The sequence below is a fragment of the Macrotis lagotis genome, chromosome 1, assembly GCF_037893015.1.
Source record: "Macrotis lagotis isolate mMagLag1 chromosome 1, bilby.v1.9.chrom.fasta, whole genome shotgun sequence".
In the NCBI taxonomy this organism is placed as follows: Eukaryota; Metazoa; Chordata; class Mammalia; order Peramelemorphia; family Peramelidae; genus Macrotis; species Macrotis lagotis.
The window spans coordinates 43577245-43599149 of record NC_133658.1 but is presented as its reverse complement, the minus strand read 5'-3'; the positions used below and the strand labels follow the sequence as shown (position 1 = coordinate 43599149).

The following is a 21905-nucleotide window of genomic DNA, read 5'->3' as shown; positions in this document are numbered from 1 at the left end:
AAGTTAAGGATTAAAAAACTTCTATAAATTAAGTTCTTAAATTTAAAATAAATTTAACTATTTTAACTAGTAACAATCACAGGACAGATAAAGAAGTCCTGGACTTACAGTATGTTAAAGGGATTGCACTAAATGATCTGAATTTAAAGTAAATTGATATGATCTTTGGCATCAAATGTTTTCTGACTATTATCTGAGTTTGCTCTGCCAAGCCTCAGCCTTGGATTATTCTCCCATCTGCTACCTTTGTATTACTGAATGAAGCTGGAGCAAATCATTAAACTGTGCTGACTGGGTCCTCTACAAAGCTGTTACATAACCTCAACTGGGCCTTTGTTGCAGCAAGGCAATTATTTTATATCCCTCTACTTGATTATTCCAGTCACCATGGTGATTTTCTAAATCTTCTCTTCTCAAACCTCCCCTAGCTTCCATTTCCTCTACCCTCTAGGCTGAGAATCTTGCCTCATACTTCACTGGAAAAAAATTGAACCCATTCATTTGAGGGCTGCCTTTTTTCTCTTGTCATCTTGCATCACTCAGACTTCTGTTATAATCTCCTCTTTCATTTTTGACTCAGATGAAGAGAAAGAGTTCTTTTTGCCAAGAAAACCCCCTGTACCTTCTCAGGAGATCTTACTCCATCCTGCCCTCTCTAGAAGATTGCCTTTTCTATCATCCTTACTCTTTCACGTCAGTGTTTCCCAGTCTACTGACTGCTTCTCTACTACGTATAAATATGTCCTTACTCCTTCCTCTATCCTCTCAAATCCTCTCTTGATCTATTCTCTCTGCTAACTAGCTGTCCTGTATTCTTCCTTTTGTAGCTAAAACTTCTTGAGGTCAAGTACAATTGATGTCTCCATGTCCTTTACTCTCTTTCTTCCTAACTGCCAAAGGCATTTCCACCCTTCTAATCACTTGGGCCCATAATCTAGATTTCATCCTTAACTGTTTATTTTATCTTAATCCCAAAACCTGTCACTTGCCAAGTCCTGTTAATCTTTTCTTTTTGATTACTCTCTCTTCTCTGATAGAGCTACCATCCTGGTACAGACCTCATTATCTCACCCCTGGACTGTTGACAGTAGCCTGATAGCTGGTTTCCCTGCCTCAAGTCTCTTTTCCACTTCAGTTCATCCTTCACTAAATTGTCAAATTGAGCTGCTAAAACTTAGGTCTGACTCATACATTCATACATTCGTTTTTAGTTCTTTTGTTCACTCTCTCTCTCTCTCTCCATTCTCTTGTGTCTCTCTCTCTGTCTCTTCTCTTGTGTCTCTCTTCTCTGTCTCCCCCTCTCTCTACTCTCTCTCTTTTTTTAAAGGTTTTTGCAAGGCAAATAGGGTTAAGTGGCTTGCCCAAGGCCATACAGCTAGGTAATTATTAAGTGTCTGAGGCTGTATTTGAACCCAGGTACTCCTGACTCCAAGGCCGGTACTCTATCCGCTGCACCACCTAGCCGCCCCTCTCTCTACTCTCATACTTCCTCTTTCCCCTTCTCTCTTTTTCCTTCTCTCTCTCTCTCTCTCCCCCTTCCTGCCTTCCCCCTTCTTCCCCTCCCTTTCCTCTTCCCTCTCCCATATACCTCTCCTAATTAAATAAACTCCAGTAGCTACTTATCACCTCCCCCCCAGGATGAAATACAAAATCCTTTTGTTTGTTTTCTAAAGCTTTTCATAATCTGACTGCTACCTATCTCACCAGTCTTCCTATACCCCAGCATTCCCTACTATGTATGCTGTAGGCAAGTGACACAGGTCTCATTTTTCTCACCAGATACTCAGTGTCTTGTCTCAGTGCTTGCTTCTGGATCCTCTTTATTGTTTATGGACAAATTTTCCTCTATTGATTATCTTTATTGTGTGTGTCTGTGTGTGTGCGTGTGTGTATTTCTTGATATTGCATCATATGAATTTTACTTGTTTGTAGGTTTTCCATCTTGGTAGTTTGGAGTTTGTGGAGGAAGACAAAGGAAAGAGTAATACACATGGGTGGAGGTGCTAGGGAGAAAGGGTAGAAGAAAGGTATTGATGAGGAAGATTTTGAGGGAGAAATCTGAGCAAATGTTGTGGCTGTTACAACATTTAGTGTCACATGACCTGAATTTATTTTGTTTTTCATGAGTCACTTTTCATTCTTCTTATAAAGCTATTTTCTTCACCCTAGAGGACCGAGCTGCCCAGTCATTGCTAAATAAGCTGATCAGAAATAATCTTGTTGATAACACCAATCAAGTGGAGGTGCTGCAGCGGGATCCAAGCTCCCCCCTCTATTCAGTGAAGTCTTTTGAAGAGCTTCGGTTGTAAGTTGTTATTTTTCTATTTATTATTAGTCAGTCATGGCCATAGAGCTACCCTCTACCACAAATATAGGCACTTCATTTGAAATTTAGCATTCTATATGAACTAGTGAAAATGGTACCTGTATCCTTTTTTTTTTGGTGGGTCTATAGGGTTAAATGACTTGGCCTAAAGTTGCCCAGCTAGTAAATATCACCTGTCTGAGGTGGGATTTGAACTCAGGTCCTCTTGACTTCCAAGGCCAGAGGTCTATCCGCTGTGCCGCCTTAGTTGCCCCCAGATGTATTCTTTATCACAGCAAAATGTTTTCCTAATCTCTTGTAAATTATGTTAGATTATCAAGTATACTTGTTTTTTTTAAAATAATAATAAAATTTTTAATTAACTCTAGGTATTTTAGATGATGTTGTATGTTCTTATCTGCTTTGAGTAAATGGGACTTTTATTTTTGGCAATTACAATTAAAATTTATATAATTATCATTCTTATAGAAAACCTCAACTTTTACAAGGAGTCTATGCGATGGGTTTCAACCGACCATCTAAAATACAAGAAAATGCATTACCTATGATGCTTGCTGAACCGTATGTATCCAATTGCAGTTTAGTCCTTATATAATTTCTTTTTAACTTCTTTCATTAGTATTAATTTTTCCAGAGAACTAAAAAGGTTCTTTTAGAAAGTATGATTTCTACAGCATGATTTAGAATGAGTATATTTCTGAAGAGTATCTAATATCACTAATGGGCATTTTAAATATCAAAACTTGATATATATATATAATCATTTAAATTTTGAATTCTTCTTTTTGCTTCATTAGAAATAGGAACTCTAGTCCTTTTTAAAGTTGGAATATTCAACTTCCACTCATACCAAAACAATGAAATATCTTTATCAGAGAGAATTGAGGTGAAAAGGTTTTTGCCAGTTTATTTCCCTTCTAATGTTGACTATATTGGTTTTGTTTGTGTGAACCCTTTTCAGTTTCATATAATTAAAAATTGCCCATTTTACACCTCCTGTGATCCTTTTTATCTCTTGTTTGGTTATGACCTCTTACCTTATTCATAGATCTGACACATAAATTTTTCCTTGTTCCCTTAATTTGCTAATGCTCTCACCTTTATTTCTTAATCATGTGCTCTTTTTTTTTTTACTTTATTTTAACATATTGTATGAGATGTTGGTCTATCTCATAGTTTCTGTTAAACTGTTTTTTAGTTTTCCCAGCAATTGTTGTTATATAATGAGTTTTAGCATCTATCACTGTAATCCTTGGGTTTATCAAACACTAGGTTACTTTGGCCATTTACTTCTGATATATTATGAACCTAATCTAATCCACTCCTTAACCACTATACTCCTCACCAGTACTAGATTGTTTGATGATTACTTTTTTGTTACTTCAGGGCCACCTTTCCCATTGATTCTCTTAATTTTCTTGCCATTTTTATTCTTCAGATTAATTTTTATTATTCTTTTTAACACTATAAAATAATCTTTGGTAATTTGACATGTTATACATGTCTACACTTATTTTAAATGTAATTTCTCTTTCTGTTTCCTCCTACTGGGTTTTGTTGGTAAATTTGTAAAACTGCTGATGATTTCTATGGAGTTATTTTATATCTTACAACTTTGCTAAAGTTAATTATTTCAGGTGGTTTTTTTAGTTGAATCTTTTGGTTTTCTAAATATCATATCATTTGCAAAAAGTGATAGTTTTGTTTCCTTATTGCCTATTCTTTTTTTAGTAACATTTTATTTGTTTTCCAATTATATACAATAGTAGTATCTACCTATCATGTTTTTGTAAGGTTTTGAATTTTACAATTTTTCTCCACCCTCCCTTCCCTTCCCCCCCCCCCCACAGAAGGCAGTCTGATAGTCTTTACATTGTTTCCATGCTATACATTGATTGAAATTGAATGTGTTATAAGAGTGAACATAACACCTCTCCCCCAAGAAGATGGGAAACCTTAAGAATAGAGAGAAAAAAACCCAAAAATGTACTTCAATCTGTGTTCATATTCCAATGGCTCTGTCTCTGGGGTGAGTTGCTTTCTTTATCATAAGTCCACCAGAGAAGTTGCTTCAATATTTTTCCTGCAGTTGCTATTACTGGCTGTATTTCCCTCCACTCTATTTCTCCCCACTCTCATTCTGTTCTCTTTCTCCTTTCATCTTAGCCCTGTCCAAAAGTATGTTGTATCTGAGTACCCTCTCCCTCGATCCTCCCTCTCTTCTATCACCTATTCCCCCCCCTTCCCTCCCCCCATTCCCCCTTATCCCATCCCTTTCTTCTCATTTTGCTCTAGGGTAAGATAGATTCCCTCACCCTATTAAGTATGTATGTTATTTCCTCTCTGAGTCATTTTTTTTTTTTTTTTAGATTTTTGCAAGGCAAATGGAGTTAAGTGGCTTGCCCAAGGACACACAGCTAGGCCATTATTAGGTGTCTGATTTCAAATTTGAACTCAGGTCCTCCTGACTCCAGGGCCGGTGCTCTATCCACTGTGCCCCTCTCTGAGCCATTTCTGATGAGAATGAAAGCTAACTCATTCCTCCTTGCCTTCTCCCTTTCCACTCCATTGAAAAACCTTTTTCTTGACTCTTATGTGAAATTTCTTAGCTGCTTCTTCATCTCCTTTCCCTTCCTCCCAGTACTTTATCACCCATTTACTCCATCTTTTTACTATATTATACCATTATATTACGCTGCTTTCTATGTCCTGTCTATATATGCTCCTTCTAACTGCTCTTGTAAATGAGAAAGTTTGGGTGGCTAGGTGGCACAGTGGATAGAGCACCAGCCCTGGAATCAGGAGCACCTGGGTTCAAATCCGGTCTCAAACACTTAATAATTACCTAGCTGTGTGGCCTTGGGCAAGCCAATTAACCCCACTTGCCTTGCAAAAAAACTAAAAAAAAAATCTTCAAATCAGAAAGTTCATGTGAGTTATCAGTATCTTCTTCCCATGCAGGAATACAAACAGTTCATATCATTAAGTTCCTCATAGTTAGTCCTTCTCTTCCACCCCCTCTGTGGTTCACCAGAGTCCTGTATTTGGAGAGCAAACATTCTGTTCGACTCTGGTTGTTTCAGTAGGAAAGCTTAAAAATCCCCTGTTTCATTTGAAAGTCCATCTTTTCCCCTGAAAGAGGATGATCAGTTTTGCTGGGTCTTATTGCCTATTCTTATTCCATCAGTTTCTTTTTCTTGTTTTTATATAGCTAGCATTTCTAATAGAATATTGAAAAATAATGATGTTAATAGACAGCCTTGTTTTACTCCTGATATTATTGTAAAGACAAGTTTATCCTTGTTACAGATAATGCTTGCTCTTGATTTTAGATAAAGTCTATTTGTAGTTTAGGAAAAGCTTCATTTGCCATCTACATCCAGAGGGAAAAAACCATGGAGTCTGAATGCAGACCAAATCATTCAGTTTTTAATTTTTAAAATTTATTTTATGCTTTGGTTTTTTTCCTTCGTGATTTTCCCCCCCCTTTGTTCTGATTCTTCTTTCACATAACTAAAATGGAAATATGTTTAACGTGATTATACAGGTATAACCTATGTCAGACTGCTTGCTGTCCATGGGGAGGGATGAAGGGAGAGAAGGGAGGGAGGTATAAAAATGTGGAACTCAGAAGTTTACAAAAAATGAAAGTTGAAAGTGTTTTTGCATACATGGTCAGAAAAATAAATTTAAAAATATAAGAAAAAGAAAGGCTTCATTTATTCCTTTGCTTTTTAGTGTTTTTAAATAGGAATGGATATTGTTTTCCTAACATTGAACCAGCCCAGGCTTCCTGATATAAATCCAACCTATACATAATATATGTGTATATATGTATATGTATATGTATATATAATTATAATATATAATCTTTGTGCTATATTGCTATAATTTTCTTGTTTGTATCACATGTCTGTTATGGCATATTTGTATGACTTAATGTGTGTAATTGCTTGTCTTCTAAATTGGTGGGAGAGGGGTTAGGAAGAAGGAGAATTTGGAACTTAAAATAGTTATTTTTAAAAATATATTTAGGGGGCAGCTAGGTCTCAGACATTTAATAATTACCTAGCTGTGTGGCCTTGGGCAAGCCACTTAACCCCATTTGCCTTGCAAAAACCTAAAATATACACACACACACACACACACACACACACATTTAACATTTTTACATCAATATTCATTAGGGAAATTGATCTGTATTTTTCTTTCTCTGTTTTTGCATTTTCTGGTTTAGGAATCAAAATGATATTTGTGTCAAAGAAGGAATTTGACAGGATTCCTTTTTTTTTTTAGGTTTTTGCAAGGTAAATGGGGTTAAGTGGCTTGACCAAAGCCACACAGTTATGTAATTATTAAGTGTCTGAGGCCAGATTTGAACTCAAGTACACCTGACTCCAGGGCCGGTGCTCTATCCACTGTGCCACCTAGTCACCCCAGGATTCCTTCTTTACCTAGTTTTTCCCCTATTTTTTTTTTTTAAATTTGAGCTCCTTAACTAATTCTTGCCCTGTCTTAACTTAGCCCACAGAACCTGATTGCCCAGTCTCAGTCTGGTACTGGTAAAACAGCTGCATTTGTCCTGGCTATGCTCAGCCAAGTGGAACCCTTGAACAGATATCCCCAGGTAAGGGTTTGGTTTTCTCCCAAAGAAGTGGATCATATTTTGCTCTATTAGCTTTTAAGATCTTCCTGGTCAGTTGCTAGGCGATTACACATTCCCTTCTCTGCTCTATCCCTTAGAGCAGAAGCAGGAAACCTGGCTGAATTGGTCTTGTGTTACCAAGACAACCACAGGCCGGGACTTGAAATTCAGTGAATCTAGTAGCTTTTTAGGAATGAATTAATTAAATGTTTGATCAAATATAGCCTTTCAATGATGTTATAAATATCCAGATGGCCCTTGGCAGAAAAACGTTTCCTCTCTTAGGGAAACCTGCTATTAGTGAAATCTGCAACACTTTCCCAATAAACCTTTGGGATAATGCAAAATTATCGTTCTCTAGAGTTAAAGAAATGAACCTCTAAAATGATACTTCAGACTCAGCCCAAATAAGAGTTTCGTAGTTCTTTGATCCCTACCTTAAATAGAACAGGTGCAGAAGTACTCCCATGCAGAAGTACTTGAGGGCATCTAGTAGCCAGAAGAAATGCAAATGATGTATATTGTAATTTACAGTCTGAGAAAAATTCCCATTAAATACAGTTTAGTCTTGGTTTGTTGAGTCGTTGGGAAAAGTTAAAATCACTAAAACATTTTTTTCTTCCAAATATTTTCTTGAACTGTGTACCTTGGAACCTTGGAATTATAATTCTCTGTTGCTAAATGACTTTGTAAAGTTACAAGGAGCATGTCTTATTTTGTATTTTCAGTGTTTGTGCCTCTCACCAACATATGAACTGGCACTTCAGACAGGAAAGGTGATTGAACAGATGGGAAAATTTTATCCAGAACTTAAACTTGCTTATGCTGTTCGAGGCAACAAGTGTGAGTAGACAAGGAGTATGATATAATATTTAAACTTTAAATAATAAAAAATACTTCATTTGGCATATGTGTAATGTTAGTCTCGGTTAGTTTTGCTGAACTTATTTTCTCTATTTTCATGGATGGTTTATCTGTGAGGGGGAAGGGCAAGGGAAATAACAGGAAACATAAAAACAAAAGATAATGAAAAATTTATATAGGGGTGGCTAGGTGGCGCAGTGGACAAAGCACCGGCCCTGAAGTCAGGAGTGCCCGAGTTCAAATCCGGCCTCAGACACTTAATAATTACCTGACTGTGTGGCCTTCGGCAAGCCACTTAATCCCATTTGTCTTACAAAAACCTAAAAAAAAAATTTATATAAAAAGAATAATAAGAAAATAATATTTTCCTTCCATGCTATAAGTAAAACTTGAAGAACCATTAAAATCTAGTTCTATGTAGAGTCAGTAGGCTGTTTAATAATACAGATTAATTTAACTTGTGCTTGAATTGAGAAAAATAAAGCCTACAGAGTATTCTATCCAAATCTAAAACTGTTCTACAAAAGATAATCAATGAAACAATTTATTACTGATTCTAACAAATTTCATTAGTGGAACTGATGACTTAATATAGCATACAGAAGTAAACAAATACGAGCCCCCAAGACCCAGTTACTGGGTAAAGGACTCACTTAATTGACAAAAACTGCTAGGAAAACAGAATTTCTAATCTGCCAGAAATTAAGGTTTACACCAATATACCAAGGTAAGTTTAAATAAAGAAGAAATGACCATTCTTGGTCATGCTCAAATATGGAATAGGGAGGATCATGTAAGAGAAAATGGACAGGGGCAGCTAGGTGGTTCAGTGAATAGAGCACCGGCCCTGGAGTCAGGAGTACCTGAGTTCAAATGTGGCCTTAGACACTTAGTAATGACCTAGCTGTGTGGCCTTGGGCAAGCCACTAAACCCCATTTGCCTTGCAAAAACCTTTAAAAAAAAAAAAGAAAAGAAAATGGACAATTTTGATTGTACAGAAATGTTTTCATTTTATATAAACAAATATTATAAGGCAAACAAGTAATTGGAAAAAAATCTTTGCAAGACATTTCTCTGATAAAAGTCTCATTTCCAATATATATATAAGGACTGAATTCAAATTTGTAAATGCCATTTCCAAATAGATAAATGATCAAAGGATATAATTAAGTAGTTTTTTTTTTTTTGGTTTTGTTTTGTTTTTTTTGTAAGGCAATGGGTTAAGTGACTTGCCCAAGGTAATTATTAAGTACTTGAAGCTAGATTTGAACTCCGGTCCTCCTGACTCAAGGGCCAGTGCTCTATCCACTATGCTACCTAGCCACCCCTAAATAAGAAGTTTTAAAAGAAAGAAATTCAAACTTTTAGCAATCACACAAAAGAATTAAATTTCAAAATTAAGGCAACTGACATGCTGGAGGGACTGCACTGGGAAAATAGGTACCTTAGTGCCTTGTTAGTAGAGCTTTGAATTAGTCCTGCCATTCTTGGAAAGCACTTTGGAGCTGTACCCATGAAGTTATATCAAACTGTGCAAATACTTTGACCCCGTCCTATAACTCCAAAGAAATAAAAAAAAAGAGGAAAAACTTCCTTATGTGTAATCTTAGCTTCAGAGAGAGGGGGAATGACTCAAAATGCAGAATGACATACATTTTCAGACATGGAAAATATAGGAATTTGTTTTGCTGAACTACATAGATATAGATTGAGGTTGCTTTTTTTTTTTAATTGCTCTGTTGGAATGGGAGTATTGGTGATAGGGACAGATTAATTTAAAAAAAAATTTGTTTTCTTGAATTAAACAAAAAACAAGTTACTTCTGAAGTATTCAAACACAAGATCCTAGCTTTAAGTTGGAGAGGAGCAAAAAAAAGTTGGAAAGGCAGAAAATAATTTATATTTTATAGAACTAATTTATATTTGATCTGAGATTTTGTTTAAATTACTCAGATCCTTATTAATATTTTATTATTATTGAGTCATTTCACTTTTTCCAACTCTTCTTGATCCCTTTTGGGATTTTCTTGGCAAAGATACTAGAGTGGTTTACCATTTTACAGATGAGGAAACTGAGGGAAACAGGGTTAGTAACACAAAACTTATAAAGTGTCTGAGGCTGAATTTAAACTCAGAAGGGTGAGGCTTTCTGACTTCAGACCCAGCACTCAAAACTACCTAATTGCTGCCCCCTGTTAATATTAAACTTTTATGTTCTCATTTCAGTAAGTTGTAGTGAAAATATTCTGAGGCTAGAAAAAGTAATTTCATCTTGTCAAGTTAAGAGGATTGAAAAAAATCACTCATGAAGTGTTTATTTTTTTAAAAGAGGTTTGAAAGCACTGATTGGAGTGTTCTATCCATTCCCTTACTGTAAGTTGCTTCACAAGGCAACTCTTTGGCTTCAGGGGAGCCCAAGAGTCAAAGAGAAGCAAAGAGAAGCATACACAGTTTATTGAACAGTTTAGGGAGGTTTGTTATAGGAGATATGGATATTAAGATTTGAATAGATTTCATGGAGTTGTTGTTGATAGTTTGAAGGGTGTTTAGACAAGAGAAATTATAGTGGCAATATCAGGGTCAGAAACTTACCTGGTCTGAATGGGTAGCAATGAGGAATCCTATTTAAAAGCCATGTAAGGGGGCAGCTAGGTGGCAGTGGATAAAGCACTGGCCCTGTTCTTGGGTTCAAATCCGGTCTCAGACACTTAATAATTACCTAGCTATGTGGCCTTGGGCAAGCCACTTAACCCCGTTTGCCTTGCAAAAACATAAAATAAACATAAAATAAACAAATGCCATGTGAGTTTCTCAGAAGAAACTGAGATTAAAAAAATAAAATGATGGTAGAGGCGTGGGATGGGCAGAACATAAATGAGGAATTAAAGAGAGAGCCATGTTGGCTTTTTGCTTTTAGGCAAGGGGAACATTTTATTTTTTCCCCTCTCATAGTTTTCTTCTTTTAATATTTTACATAACCCTGGTTTTAGCATGATAAATCTCTGTACTAATCATAGAAAATTTGAGAGAGATTTTTTTCACATTTTAGTCACTATAAGTGACCTCTGTCCAAGGCCATTATTAACTCACTGGTCAAGGAAATCTGAAGCTTTTTTTTTTTTCAGATAATCTCAAATACTGTCTTCCCTATTTTTCAATGAAGTTTTGAAAATATTTTTATTTTTAAATTTTATATTTTATCAGCTTGTCAAACAACTACAAACCTGAACATTTCCATTTAAAAAGAAGTTTGTAAATCTCTGTTACAGCCAACTTATTTGTGGACTGTTTGTGATGAGAATTAGAGTGAGAATTGATAAGCCTGAGTGACTGCTTTTAGAGGTAGTATGACCTAAGACAAATAGAGTGCCTGCTTGCATTCAGGATGACCATGGTTTGAATGTGACCTCAGATCCTGATACAATAGAAACCACTTAAGTTTGATTCCTCCAATGTAAATGGGATGTTTGATCAGAGTACTTACCTCCAAGAGTGATTAGGAGGAGGCAATGAAAGAGGGATATGGAAAGGGGATTTACAACATTAAAGAACCATATATATGCATCCTGTTATTGTTGTCATTGTTCATTTAAAACAGAGGAAATCTTCTCCTTACCTTCTTACTTGTTTGATCTTTCCTTTCTTTTACCTAGTATTTGTGAACACTGATAATTTGTCCTTCCACTTAAGGTGCCTTTGTTCAAGAATATCTGTATAATGTTTTTGTTAATAATCATCTGATGATAGAAACTCATATGGAAAATTTATTGTTGATTTAACAGTAGAAAGAGGTCAGAAGATCAGAGAGCAGATTGTAATTGGTACCCCTGGCACAGTCCTGGATTGGTGCTCCAAGTTGAAATTCATCGATCCCAAAAAGATCAAGGTGTTTGTTCTGGATGAAGCTGACGTGATGATAGCCACCCAAGGCCACCAGGATCAGAGTATCCGCATCCAGAGGTATGATGTGCTTTGGGAATAGAGGGAGGAAATCTTCCTAAAGGAAACTAGTTCATAATGTAAAACTACAGATTATTTTTGTGATTGCTTCTGTAACTCCAAAGGACTTTTTTCTTTTTTGGCTAAACAATTTGAGTGAAGTTTGTGACCTGGGTCACATAAGCTAGTAAATGTCAAGTACCTGAAGCTGGATTTGAATTCAGCTCCTCCTAACTCCATGGCCAGTGATTTATCCATAGTGTGCTACCTAGTTGCCTTTAACTTCTGTAATTCCAAAGGCCACCATTACCTTCCTTATGCACAAGTGTAGTTCTTGTTCAGTTGTTGAAGTCATGGGGTTTTCTTGGCAGAGATCCTGGAGTAGCTTGCCATTTCCATCTCCATTGAGTTTTACAGTTGAAGAAGTTGGGGCAAACAAGGTTAAGTGACTTGCCCCTGGATCATGTAACTAGTTAAGTCTTGAGGTCAGGGCTCTATCCACCGCACATTTCACTTCCCTTTAATTATGATGCAGTCTTTAGTCATTAGAAATGATACCGATTATGATCATTAGGAATGATTCAAAGCTCCTACTTTCAAGTGTTCTTCAAGAGAGATAAGAGAATGCAAAGAATTGGAATCATCCCAGGGGAAATGAGTAGCCATATAATACACAGTAGTAAAATGATTATAGTAATTTTATGTTTGACAAATGTAAAGATTTAAACTTGTGAGATGTGAATTTTTATTTGGCAAAAATTGTTAGCAAAACTGAAAAATAGTCTGACAAACTAGGTACAGACAAATATTTTACACTGTTTAACATGATAAGATCAAAATGGATATATGACCTAGATATAAAGGGTGTTATAAGAAAAAGTAGAAGAACATGAAATATATTATGTACAGGAGAAGAATTCACGAATAAACTAAAGCATTGTAGGCTATAAAATGCATAATTTTGATTACATTAAATTTAAATTTTTTTACAAATAAATTATTGTAGCCAGGAGTAGAAGGAAAGCAAAAAATTTTGGGGAAATTTTGTAGATGGTTTCTTAGATAAAGGTCTCATATCTAAGAATATGAGTTATTTCTTTATTGATAAATGGTCAAAGAATATGAACAGACATATAAAGAAATTAAAGCTATAAAATATATATAGTCATGAAAAATGCTCTAAATCATTGAATGGAGAAATGTAAATTAAAATAGATATTATCTCATAATTATCAAATTGGTAAAATGATAGAAGAAAATGACATATTTGAAAAATTGAGACACTAAAACACTGTTGGTGCAATTATAATCTGATCTAACAGTTTTGGAGATGGATGTGAAATTATGCTTAATGTATATAAAACACTATATACCCTAGGACTCAACAATACTATTCTTTTAAAAAGATTTTTTGTTTTATTAAAGATTTTATTTATTTTGAGTTTTGCAATTTTTTCCCCCAATCTTACTTCCCTCCCCCCACCCCTCACAGAAAGCAATTTGTCAGTCTTTACTTTGTTTCCAATGTTGTACATTATCCAAATTGAGTGTGATGAGAGAGAAATCATATCCTTAAGGAAGAAACAGAAAGTATAAGAGATAACAAAATCAGACAATAAGATATCTTTTTTTTTTCTAAATTAAAGGGAATAGTCCTTAAACTTTGTTCAAACTCCATGGTTCTTTATCTGGATACAGATAGTATTCTCCATTGCAGACAGTCCAAAATTGTCCCTGATTGTTGCACTGATGGAATGAGCAAGTCCATCAAGGTTGATCATCACCCCCATGTTGCTGTTAGGGTGTACAGTGTTTTTCTGGTTCTGCTCATCTCACTCAGCATCCAGTTCATGCAAATCCCTCCAGGCTTACCTGAATTGCTGTCCCTTCTGGTTTCTAATAGATCAATAGTATTCCATAACATACATAATACCACATTTTGCTAAGCCATTCCCCAATTGAAAGACATTTACTTGATTTCCAATTCTTTGCCACCACAAACATGGCTGCTATGAATATTTTTGTACAAGTGATGTTTTTACCCTTTTTCATCATCTCTTTAGGATATAGACCCAGTAGTGGTATTGCTGGATCAAAGGGTATGCACATTTTTGTTGCCCTTTGGGGCGTAATTCCAAATTTCTCTCTACCAACAGTGTAATAGTGTCCCAGATTTTCCACATCCCTTCCAACAATGATCAATATCTTTTCTGGTCATATTGGCCAATCTGAGAGGTGTGAGGTGGTACCTCAGAGAAGCTTTAATTTGCATTTCTCTAATAATTAATGATTTAGAGCAATTTTTCATATGACTATGGATTGCTTTGATCTCCTTATCTGTAAATTGCCTTTGCATATCCTTTGACCATTTACCAACTGGGGAATGGCTTTTTTTTTTTAAATATGACTCAGTTTTCTGTATATTTTAGAAATGAGTCCTTTGTCAGAAACATTCGTTGTAAAGATTGTTTCCCAGTTTACTACATTTCTTTTGATCTTGGTTACAGTGGTTTTATCTGTGCAAAAGCTATTTAATTTAATTGAAATCATCTAGTTTGTTTTTGGTGATGTTCTCCATCTCTTCCTTAGCCATAAACTGCTCCCCTTTTCATAGATCTGACAGGTAAACTAGTTCTTGATCTTCTAATTTGCTTATAGTATTGTTTTTTATGTCTAAATCTTGTATCCATTTGGATCTTACCTTGGTAAAGGGTGTGAGGTGTTGGTCTAATCTTTTTCTTCCATACTAACTTCCAATTTTCCCAGCCGTTTTTAATCAAAGAGAGAATTTTTATCCCAATAGCTGGACTCTTTGGGTTTATCAAACAGCAGCTTACTATAATCGTCTCCTGCTTTTGCACCTAGTCTATTCCACTGGTCCACCACTCTATTTCTTAGCCAATACCAAACAGTTTTTTTTTTTTAGGATGATACCAAACAGTTTTGATGACTGATGCTTTATAATATGATTTTAAATTAGGTAGGGCTAAGCCCCCTTCTTTTGCACCTTTTTTCATTAAATCCCTGGAAATTCTTGACTTTTTATTTCTCCATATGAGTTTACTTACAACTTTTTCTAACTCATTAAAGTAATTTTTTGGAATTTTGATTGGTTGAGCACTAAACAGGTATTTTAGTTTTGGTAGAATTGTCATTTTTATTATATTAGCTCTACCTATCCATGAGCAGTTGATATTTGCCTAGTTATTTAAATTTGATTTAATTTGTGTGAGAAGTGTTTTTTAATTGTTTTCAAAAAGTTTCTTAGTCTGTCTTGGCAAATAGACTCCCAGATATTTTATATTGTCTGAGGTTACTTTGAATGGGATTTCTCTTTCTAGCTCTTCCTGCTGTATCTTGCTAGACATATATAGAAAAGTTGAGGATTTATGAGGGTTTATTTTATATCCTGCAACTTTGCTAAAATTGCTAATTGTTCCAGTAGTTTTTTGGATGGTTTCTTGGGATTCTCTAGGTAGACCATCATGCCATCTGCAAAGAGTGAGAGTTTTGTCTCTTCTTTCCCAATTCTAATTCCTTCAATTTGTTTTTCTTCTCTAATTGTTGAAGCTAACATTTCTAATGTGATATTGAATAGTAGTGGTGATAATGGACATCCTTATTTCACCCCTGATCTTATTGGGAATGCCTCTAGCCTCTCTCCATTGAATATAATGCTTGTTGATGGTTTCAGTTAGATACTGTTCATTATTCTAAGGAACAGTCCATTTATTCCTACAAACTCTAGTGTTTTTAGTAGGAATGGGTGCTGTATTTTGTCAAAAGCTTAAAATAATTTTTTTAAATTTTTATTTAAGGCAGTGGGGTTAAGTGACTTACCTAAGGTCACACAGCTAGGCAATTATTAAGTGTCTGAGGCTGGATTTGAACTCAGGTCCTCCTGACTCCAGGGCTGGTGCTCTATACACTGCACCATCTAGCTGCCCCGACTGTCACTATTAGTTCTGCTTTCCAAGGTGATAAGAGAAATCGAAAAAGAATCTGTGAACCTACCTCTAACCTGTGGATTGCCTGAGCCAAACAGAGCAAGCTATAGAGACAGGAGAGCCAGGAATCAAGTTTAGTTTCAAAGTGAGGGAAATGGCTTGCAAACAAGAAGGTCTAGCACATGTGCTAGCACTCCATGCCTAAGGTAATTGGGGTAGACCAATGGCTACACAGTAAGCAGCAGCCCTGACAATGGAAGGTAATGGCAAAATGAAACAAATTTGATTATAGCAGGACTAGCTCAGAGAACACCTGGTGCTGGTCAAAGCACTAAAATAAATTATATGAGATTTTGTCAGAGGGCGAAATCATCTAGACAATGAGTACAAAGAATTGTTATAATGCCACACTCAGGACATAGATGAACAATGTCTCCTAATGATTTAACAAATGTCTGTATTCCAAAAATATTTATAGCAGCTTTCTTTGTAGTGGCAAAGAACTGGAAAATGAAGGGATGCCTATAAATTGGGGAATGGCTAAACAAGTTGTGGTATGTGATTGTGATGGGATAGTATTGCATTGTAAGAAATAAGGAGCAGGTTGAAGAAAAGTGAAATGATTCGAACTGAGAGAACTTTGTAAAGTGTACTAGCAATATTGAAAAGTAATTGTTAATGACTAAGCTATTCTGAGTATTACAAATATTCAAATTAACTACAAAGGACCTGTGATGAAAAATTCTATCTACCTCCAGAGAAATATGTGTGGTGTGATTTTTATGCATCCAGACTTAAATGTGAAGCCACACTCTCATCTATCCATCCTGGGTCAAATGGTGGCTTTCCCTAATATGGAGTAGGGACAGCTTTGAACTTAAAATGCAAAGCAAAAATAAACTTAAAACCAAGACAGAGAAGTAGCACATATATGGGTAAAAAAAAATAAAAGAAGAAACTTTAGGTAGGTTCAGATGGTGTAAAAAAAAGCAAAAGGTATATGGTATTTATTAGCTGATTAATTATTAATTCATTTGGTTATGCCTGTTAAATAAAGGTTAAGGATTTGGGTTACATGCTTAATTTTTGGTTTGTTTGTTGATTTAATTGTTTTGTTGACACTGATTTGCTTTCAAGTTTTTAAAAAAGTTTTTAAAAAAGATTGACCAAAAGATAAAGAAACCACACATACTCAAAAATATTTATAGCTGCTCTTTTTCATAGTGGCAGAGAATTGGATTTATGGGATGTCCATCAGTTGGGGAATGGTTGAACAAACTGTAGTGTATATATGTGATGAATCTTGAGGTGTACAGGATTTCAGAATATCCTGGAAAGACCATGAACTGATGGTGAGAGAAGTGAATAGAACCAGAAGGACATTTACACACTAACAGAATTCTATTGGGTGATGATTAACTGTAATGAACTTTACTTCAGCAGTACAATAATCAAAGACAATTTTAAAAGACTTGTGATGGAAAATACCATCCACATCCAGAGAAAGAACATAGACTTTAAATGTAGAGACCAAAGCTTACTATCTTCGAGTTTTGAAAGTTGTATTATGTATTAGGTTTTTTCTTTCTAATGCTATTTTCCCCATTTTGATTTCATTCTTCTTTCACAACATGATTAATAGGAATTTAGGTTTATCATGCTAATATATGAATAGCCTATTGCTTTCTGTCAGGGAGAAGGGGGGGAAGGAAAGGAGGGAGAAAAATGTGAAACTCAAAGCCTTGCAAAAAAATGATTATTGAAAACTATCATTGGATGTAACTAGAAACAAAAGTAAAATATTTTTGAAAAAAAGATCAAACCAAAAAAATTAGAAGATTGAACAGTTCAAATCTCTATCCAACTTCATGATCATAGGATTGATAGAGATGGACAGGACCTTAGAAATCAACTAGTGTGATGCCCTCCCACCATTATTTTACAGTGTTCTATCAATGAGAGTTTTAAGTTTATTTACAAGAGCTTTTTTTATTTGTGCATGTAAATAGGACTTTAGTAATCACTTTATATGATGCCACATGAAACTTAAATAGTAATCATTTAGTTTTCTTTTGGCCTATTCTGATAGAAAAGGGAGATCTGTATCCTCGAGTTCTGTTTGTCTATTTTTGCATTGCCTGAGTTCTAGAGTGTAAGGAGAGACTTCGGGAATCTTTACTCTGACAAGTCTTGCACTGCCACAACTATACACCACTCTGGGACAGTAGAGACAGACTAGCCTGTGAGAGTAGTTTATTCTGTATTCCTCCAATTCAAAACTTTAATTAATGCTGAATAACTTGGGTTTGCCCCTTAGGATGCTCCCTAAGGATTGTCAGATGCTGCTTTTCTCTGCTACCTTCGAAGATTCTGTGTGGAAATTTGCACGGAAAGTTGTCCCAGACCCAAATATCATCAAACTGAAACGAGAGGAAGAGACATTGGACACCATTAAACAGTATTATGTAATGTGCAGTAACCGGGATGAGAAGTTTCAAGCCCTTTGTAATCTCTATGGGGCCATCACTATTGCTCAAGCCATGATCTTCTGTCATGTGAGTGATATACAACTATAACTTCAAGTAGGTAAATTAAGCTTTTTGTCAGCTTGTACATTGCTTTTTCAGACAGAAATTCATTATTTACTAAGGAGAAAGGCTTTCTGTTTATCATAGTAAGAAGAAAATGATTTTAAGTCTTTCAATTGCCTTCAAAATTAGGAACTTCATTTACTTTAGTGACACAAAGCCATTTTTTGCAGGTATTTCCATTTTAAAAAATATTCTTTTCACTCCAGACCCGCAAAACAGCTGGTTGGCTGGCAGCTGAACTATCCAAAGAAGGCCACCAGGTAGCACTCCTTAGCGGTGAAATGATGGTGGAGCAGAGAGCTGCGGTGATCGAACGCTTCAGAGAGGGCAAGGAGAAGGTGTTGGTGACTACCAATGTGTGTGCTCGAGGTGAGAAGATCCTGCCAGACTCTGGGGTCTGGAGCTTAGAGCAGGAGGGAGCCTGGGATCCCCTTTCCAGAAAGGGCAGTTTGGGTTTTCTCAGAACCTCAATCAGCAGCCCCCTCTGCCTTTTCAGAAAGGGTCTGCTGGGGATTGAATTGCCCTCCTCAGCAATGGTGAGCATGTGGTCATCTCCCCCAGGCTACAGACATGACTTGTGAGCCTTCAGCTGGTCTCTATGGGGGTTTGTCTGGGCTTAGCAGCTCGATGATTGTCTAGGTATTTTCTCATCTCCTGAGCCTAAGCTGTAGGAGAAGAGAACTTTCTCAGCTCCAGGATCCAGTGTTCTGGCTCTGGGTTTTCCTAAGGGCCTCATATTTGCTACATGTTTGCTTAAATAGCTCCAATATTGGCTGTGAGAGATTAATGGCATGAGGCAATTTAAGATGGAACTCCCTCTTATCTAGACAGTCTTCAGGTGGATTTGGGAGAAATCTTTGAAGTCCTTTAAAGTAGACTCCCTTTGGAGGAATCTGATCCTTTTTGGTTAGACTCGTTTAGAGGGTTCTGATTTCTACCCTTAGGGCTGCATCTTGTTTTGGGGATACCAGCTGTTGGTGTTATGGTGTAAGATGTCATGGATTAGACTGTGGGTGTCAGCACTCTTTTGCCTGTTTTCCCTGTCTCCCTTCCATCTTCCTGCACTGTAGGGATCGATGTTGAACAGGTGTCTGTGGTTATCAACTTTGACCTGCCAGTGGACAAAGATGGGAATCCAGACAATGAGACATACCTCCATCGCATTGGGCGCACTGGGCGCTTTGGCAAGCGAGGCCTGGCTGTGAACATGGTGGACAGCAAGCACAGCATGAACATTCTCAACAGAATTCAAGAACATTTCAGTGAGTGTCCCAGAGAATCTGCCCTCTGTGGCCTATTGGGGTTAAGTGGGGAAGCCCAGGGCTCTTGGGTAAAGGCCTAGGTCTCTCACCTGCCATCTCTCTCCTCTCCCTTCTTGTTATGAGAGAAATAGAAATGGGAGAAAAGAGCAGGGGCCGCTCTTGTGTCCTGGGGCCAAATTACATGAAGGAGCATTCTATGTTTGTTAGTTAGTTGGCTCTTTTACATAGAGCAGAGGTTGTTCTCATGTTGCAACAGGAGCTGAAACATACTCTCCAAGGAGGCCCTATTTTGATTCTCTCTAGTTTAATTTCTTTGCAGATAAGAAGATAGACAGATTGGACACTGATGATTTGGATGAGATTGAGAAGATAGCCAACTGAAAGGCACCTACACCTTCTGGATGTGCATCTCCAGCTCCATTTGGACTGTTTGTTTTTCAAATTGACCCAACTCTCAACCAGTCACCAAAAAAGACTAAGGCAGGAATAGAGAAATTACCTACCTCATTTCAAATTACGTTTGGACTTAACAAAAAGAGAATTGTACAAATAATGGAGGGGGAGAGTAGAAAGAAAAAATGTGTGCCTGAATTCTTAAGATTAGGTTTGAATACACGGAAATTACCTTTTTGGCAAATTTCTTTCTTCCTTATTTAAAGTTAATGTGTACCAGTCTTAAACATAAACTAAAGACTTGTCAAAGATTTGCTTAGCTTCTGACTCTTGGTCCTCTTGTGGTAATGTATAGATGTGTCTTTTACCTGTGATAGATATGTATTGTAATCTCCCTGCACCTATCTGCAAAAATAACATCATAGAAGTGATGAGGATAGCAAATATCAGGAGCTGTATAGTACCAACCACCAGGGCCCAGAGCCTGGATTGGCTGGAATAAGGGAATCCAGTGTGTCTTTTGAGTTCAATTTCCTAGGCTAGAATGATGGCACAAATCAGGAATATCTTTACTCTTGCTATTGCCAACCAAGCAGAGCAATAAGGAATTGACTGAAGATTGACAAGTACTAAAATTTGGGGTCTGTCTTGGATTTAGGTTTATATTCCAGGGTCCTATAATTCCTTAACTTGTCTCTCTGGATGCACTTAAGGGAATTGACTCTTGTTCCGGTATGAGAGTTACAGACCTGACTTTGTTGGATTTGAAATTCCAGACCAATTTGTTGTTGGCTCCTCCCTGGACTACACAGAATGCTTTTGGGACTTGAACCATGTCTGTGCCCTTAATGATACTGCCAAAGACAAGTGAAAAGCTTGAAATCTTCTTGGTGTGCAGAGAAGCTTTGAAACACTTGGGGGAACCCCATCATCTTCACTTCTGGATCCTCCAGCTCAGTTTGTCCACTGTTTCAGCCCTGGACCACCTGCTTATTGAAGAGCTTTTTTGCATAGACTGTATCTTTATCTGTTTTTAAGTTGGAGCAAACAGTTGCTGAAGTTCTTGATTGCTGTTTCATTTGCCCTACAAAACTGAGAGACATCACTTCCCTTGGGAGGGCTGTATTTGTTCAAATTGCTTTTTGACTTATGAATGGGAAATTATTTAAACTACTGAATTGAAATAGTTCAAGTATTGTGCATGTAAAAGATGTTTAAAGAGGAAAGACTGATTTTTTAAATGGGTCATTTAATTATGTTTGTTAATGAAAGTGCAGAGAACTGATTGAATTGAACACCTTTTCCTTGTCAAAGAGGGAACAATCGGTTTCATTATCTGTTCCAGTTCTATTCAGAATACAAGAGGTTTCATTATTTTCTGATACTCTTATCTAAGAATTACATTATGATTTCAAGACCTTTAGCTGTTGCTAATGCTGAAATAAAATGAAAGCAAAGAGTTCATTTTACTGAGATGGTCAATAAAAAGAAAAGTCAACAATAAAAGTTCCAAAAAAACAAAACTCTGATGGAGCATTATAGGTGCTATTTTATTCCATGCCCTGCTGTTCTGGTACTTGGTAGACATCCCTAAAATACCCAGGATTCTTCAGTGATAACAAATGAAAAGTAGACACATGGTCTTTTATCTATTCCTTTTCAGTGAAACAAGATAATTAAAAGTGTCTAGTCAGTGATTAGATAGAATTATTTGAGACTGGAAGAGACCATGGTCAACAGTGGCCATTTATTGTCACTCTGGCATTGTCCACATCCAAAGGGAAGACTTAAGAGGAATCACTCAGGATATAAGATAGCTTTCCAAATACTGATTCTGTCTAGTCTGAAGTGATGTGAATGCCTCCAGTCATGATTGTATTAGATTAGAAATGCCCTTTTGACCTGTTTTATCTCCAGGTCTGATTTCTGGCTTATTT

The 21905-nt window shown here is 36.4% G+C and overlaps 1 protein-coding gene across 3 annotated transcripts in view; it reads left to right on the top strand.

Moving 5' to 3' along the window:
* The window catches only part of LOC141496810 (ATP-dependent RNA helicase DDX19B), a 42744-nt gene extending 22465 nt beyond the window's left edge, over positions 1-20279 (top strand). For all 3 annotated transcript variants that reach the window (XM_074199415.1, XM_074199409.1, XM_074199405.1), the window contains 9 exons: positions 2170-2305; positions 2795-2887; positions 6851-6953; positions 7700-7814; positions 11619-11796; positions 18040-18277; positions 18520-18682; positions 19384-19575; positions 19895-20279. In XM_074199415.1, the coding sequence (XP_074055516.1) occupies positions 2170-2305; positions 2795-2887; positions 6851-6953; positions 7700-7814; positions 11619-11796; positions 18040-18277; positions 18520-18682; positions 19384-19575; positions 19895-19956 (1280 nt within the window). In that variant the 3' untranslated portion in view covers positions 19957-20279. The remainder of the gene's footprint in view (positions 1-2169; positions 2306-2794; positions 2888-6850; positions 6954-7699; positions 7815-11618; positions 11797-18039; positions 18278-18519; positions 18683-19383; positions 19576-19894) is intronic.
* Positions 20280-21905: the final 1626 nt, after the last annotated feature.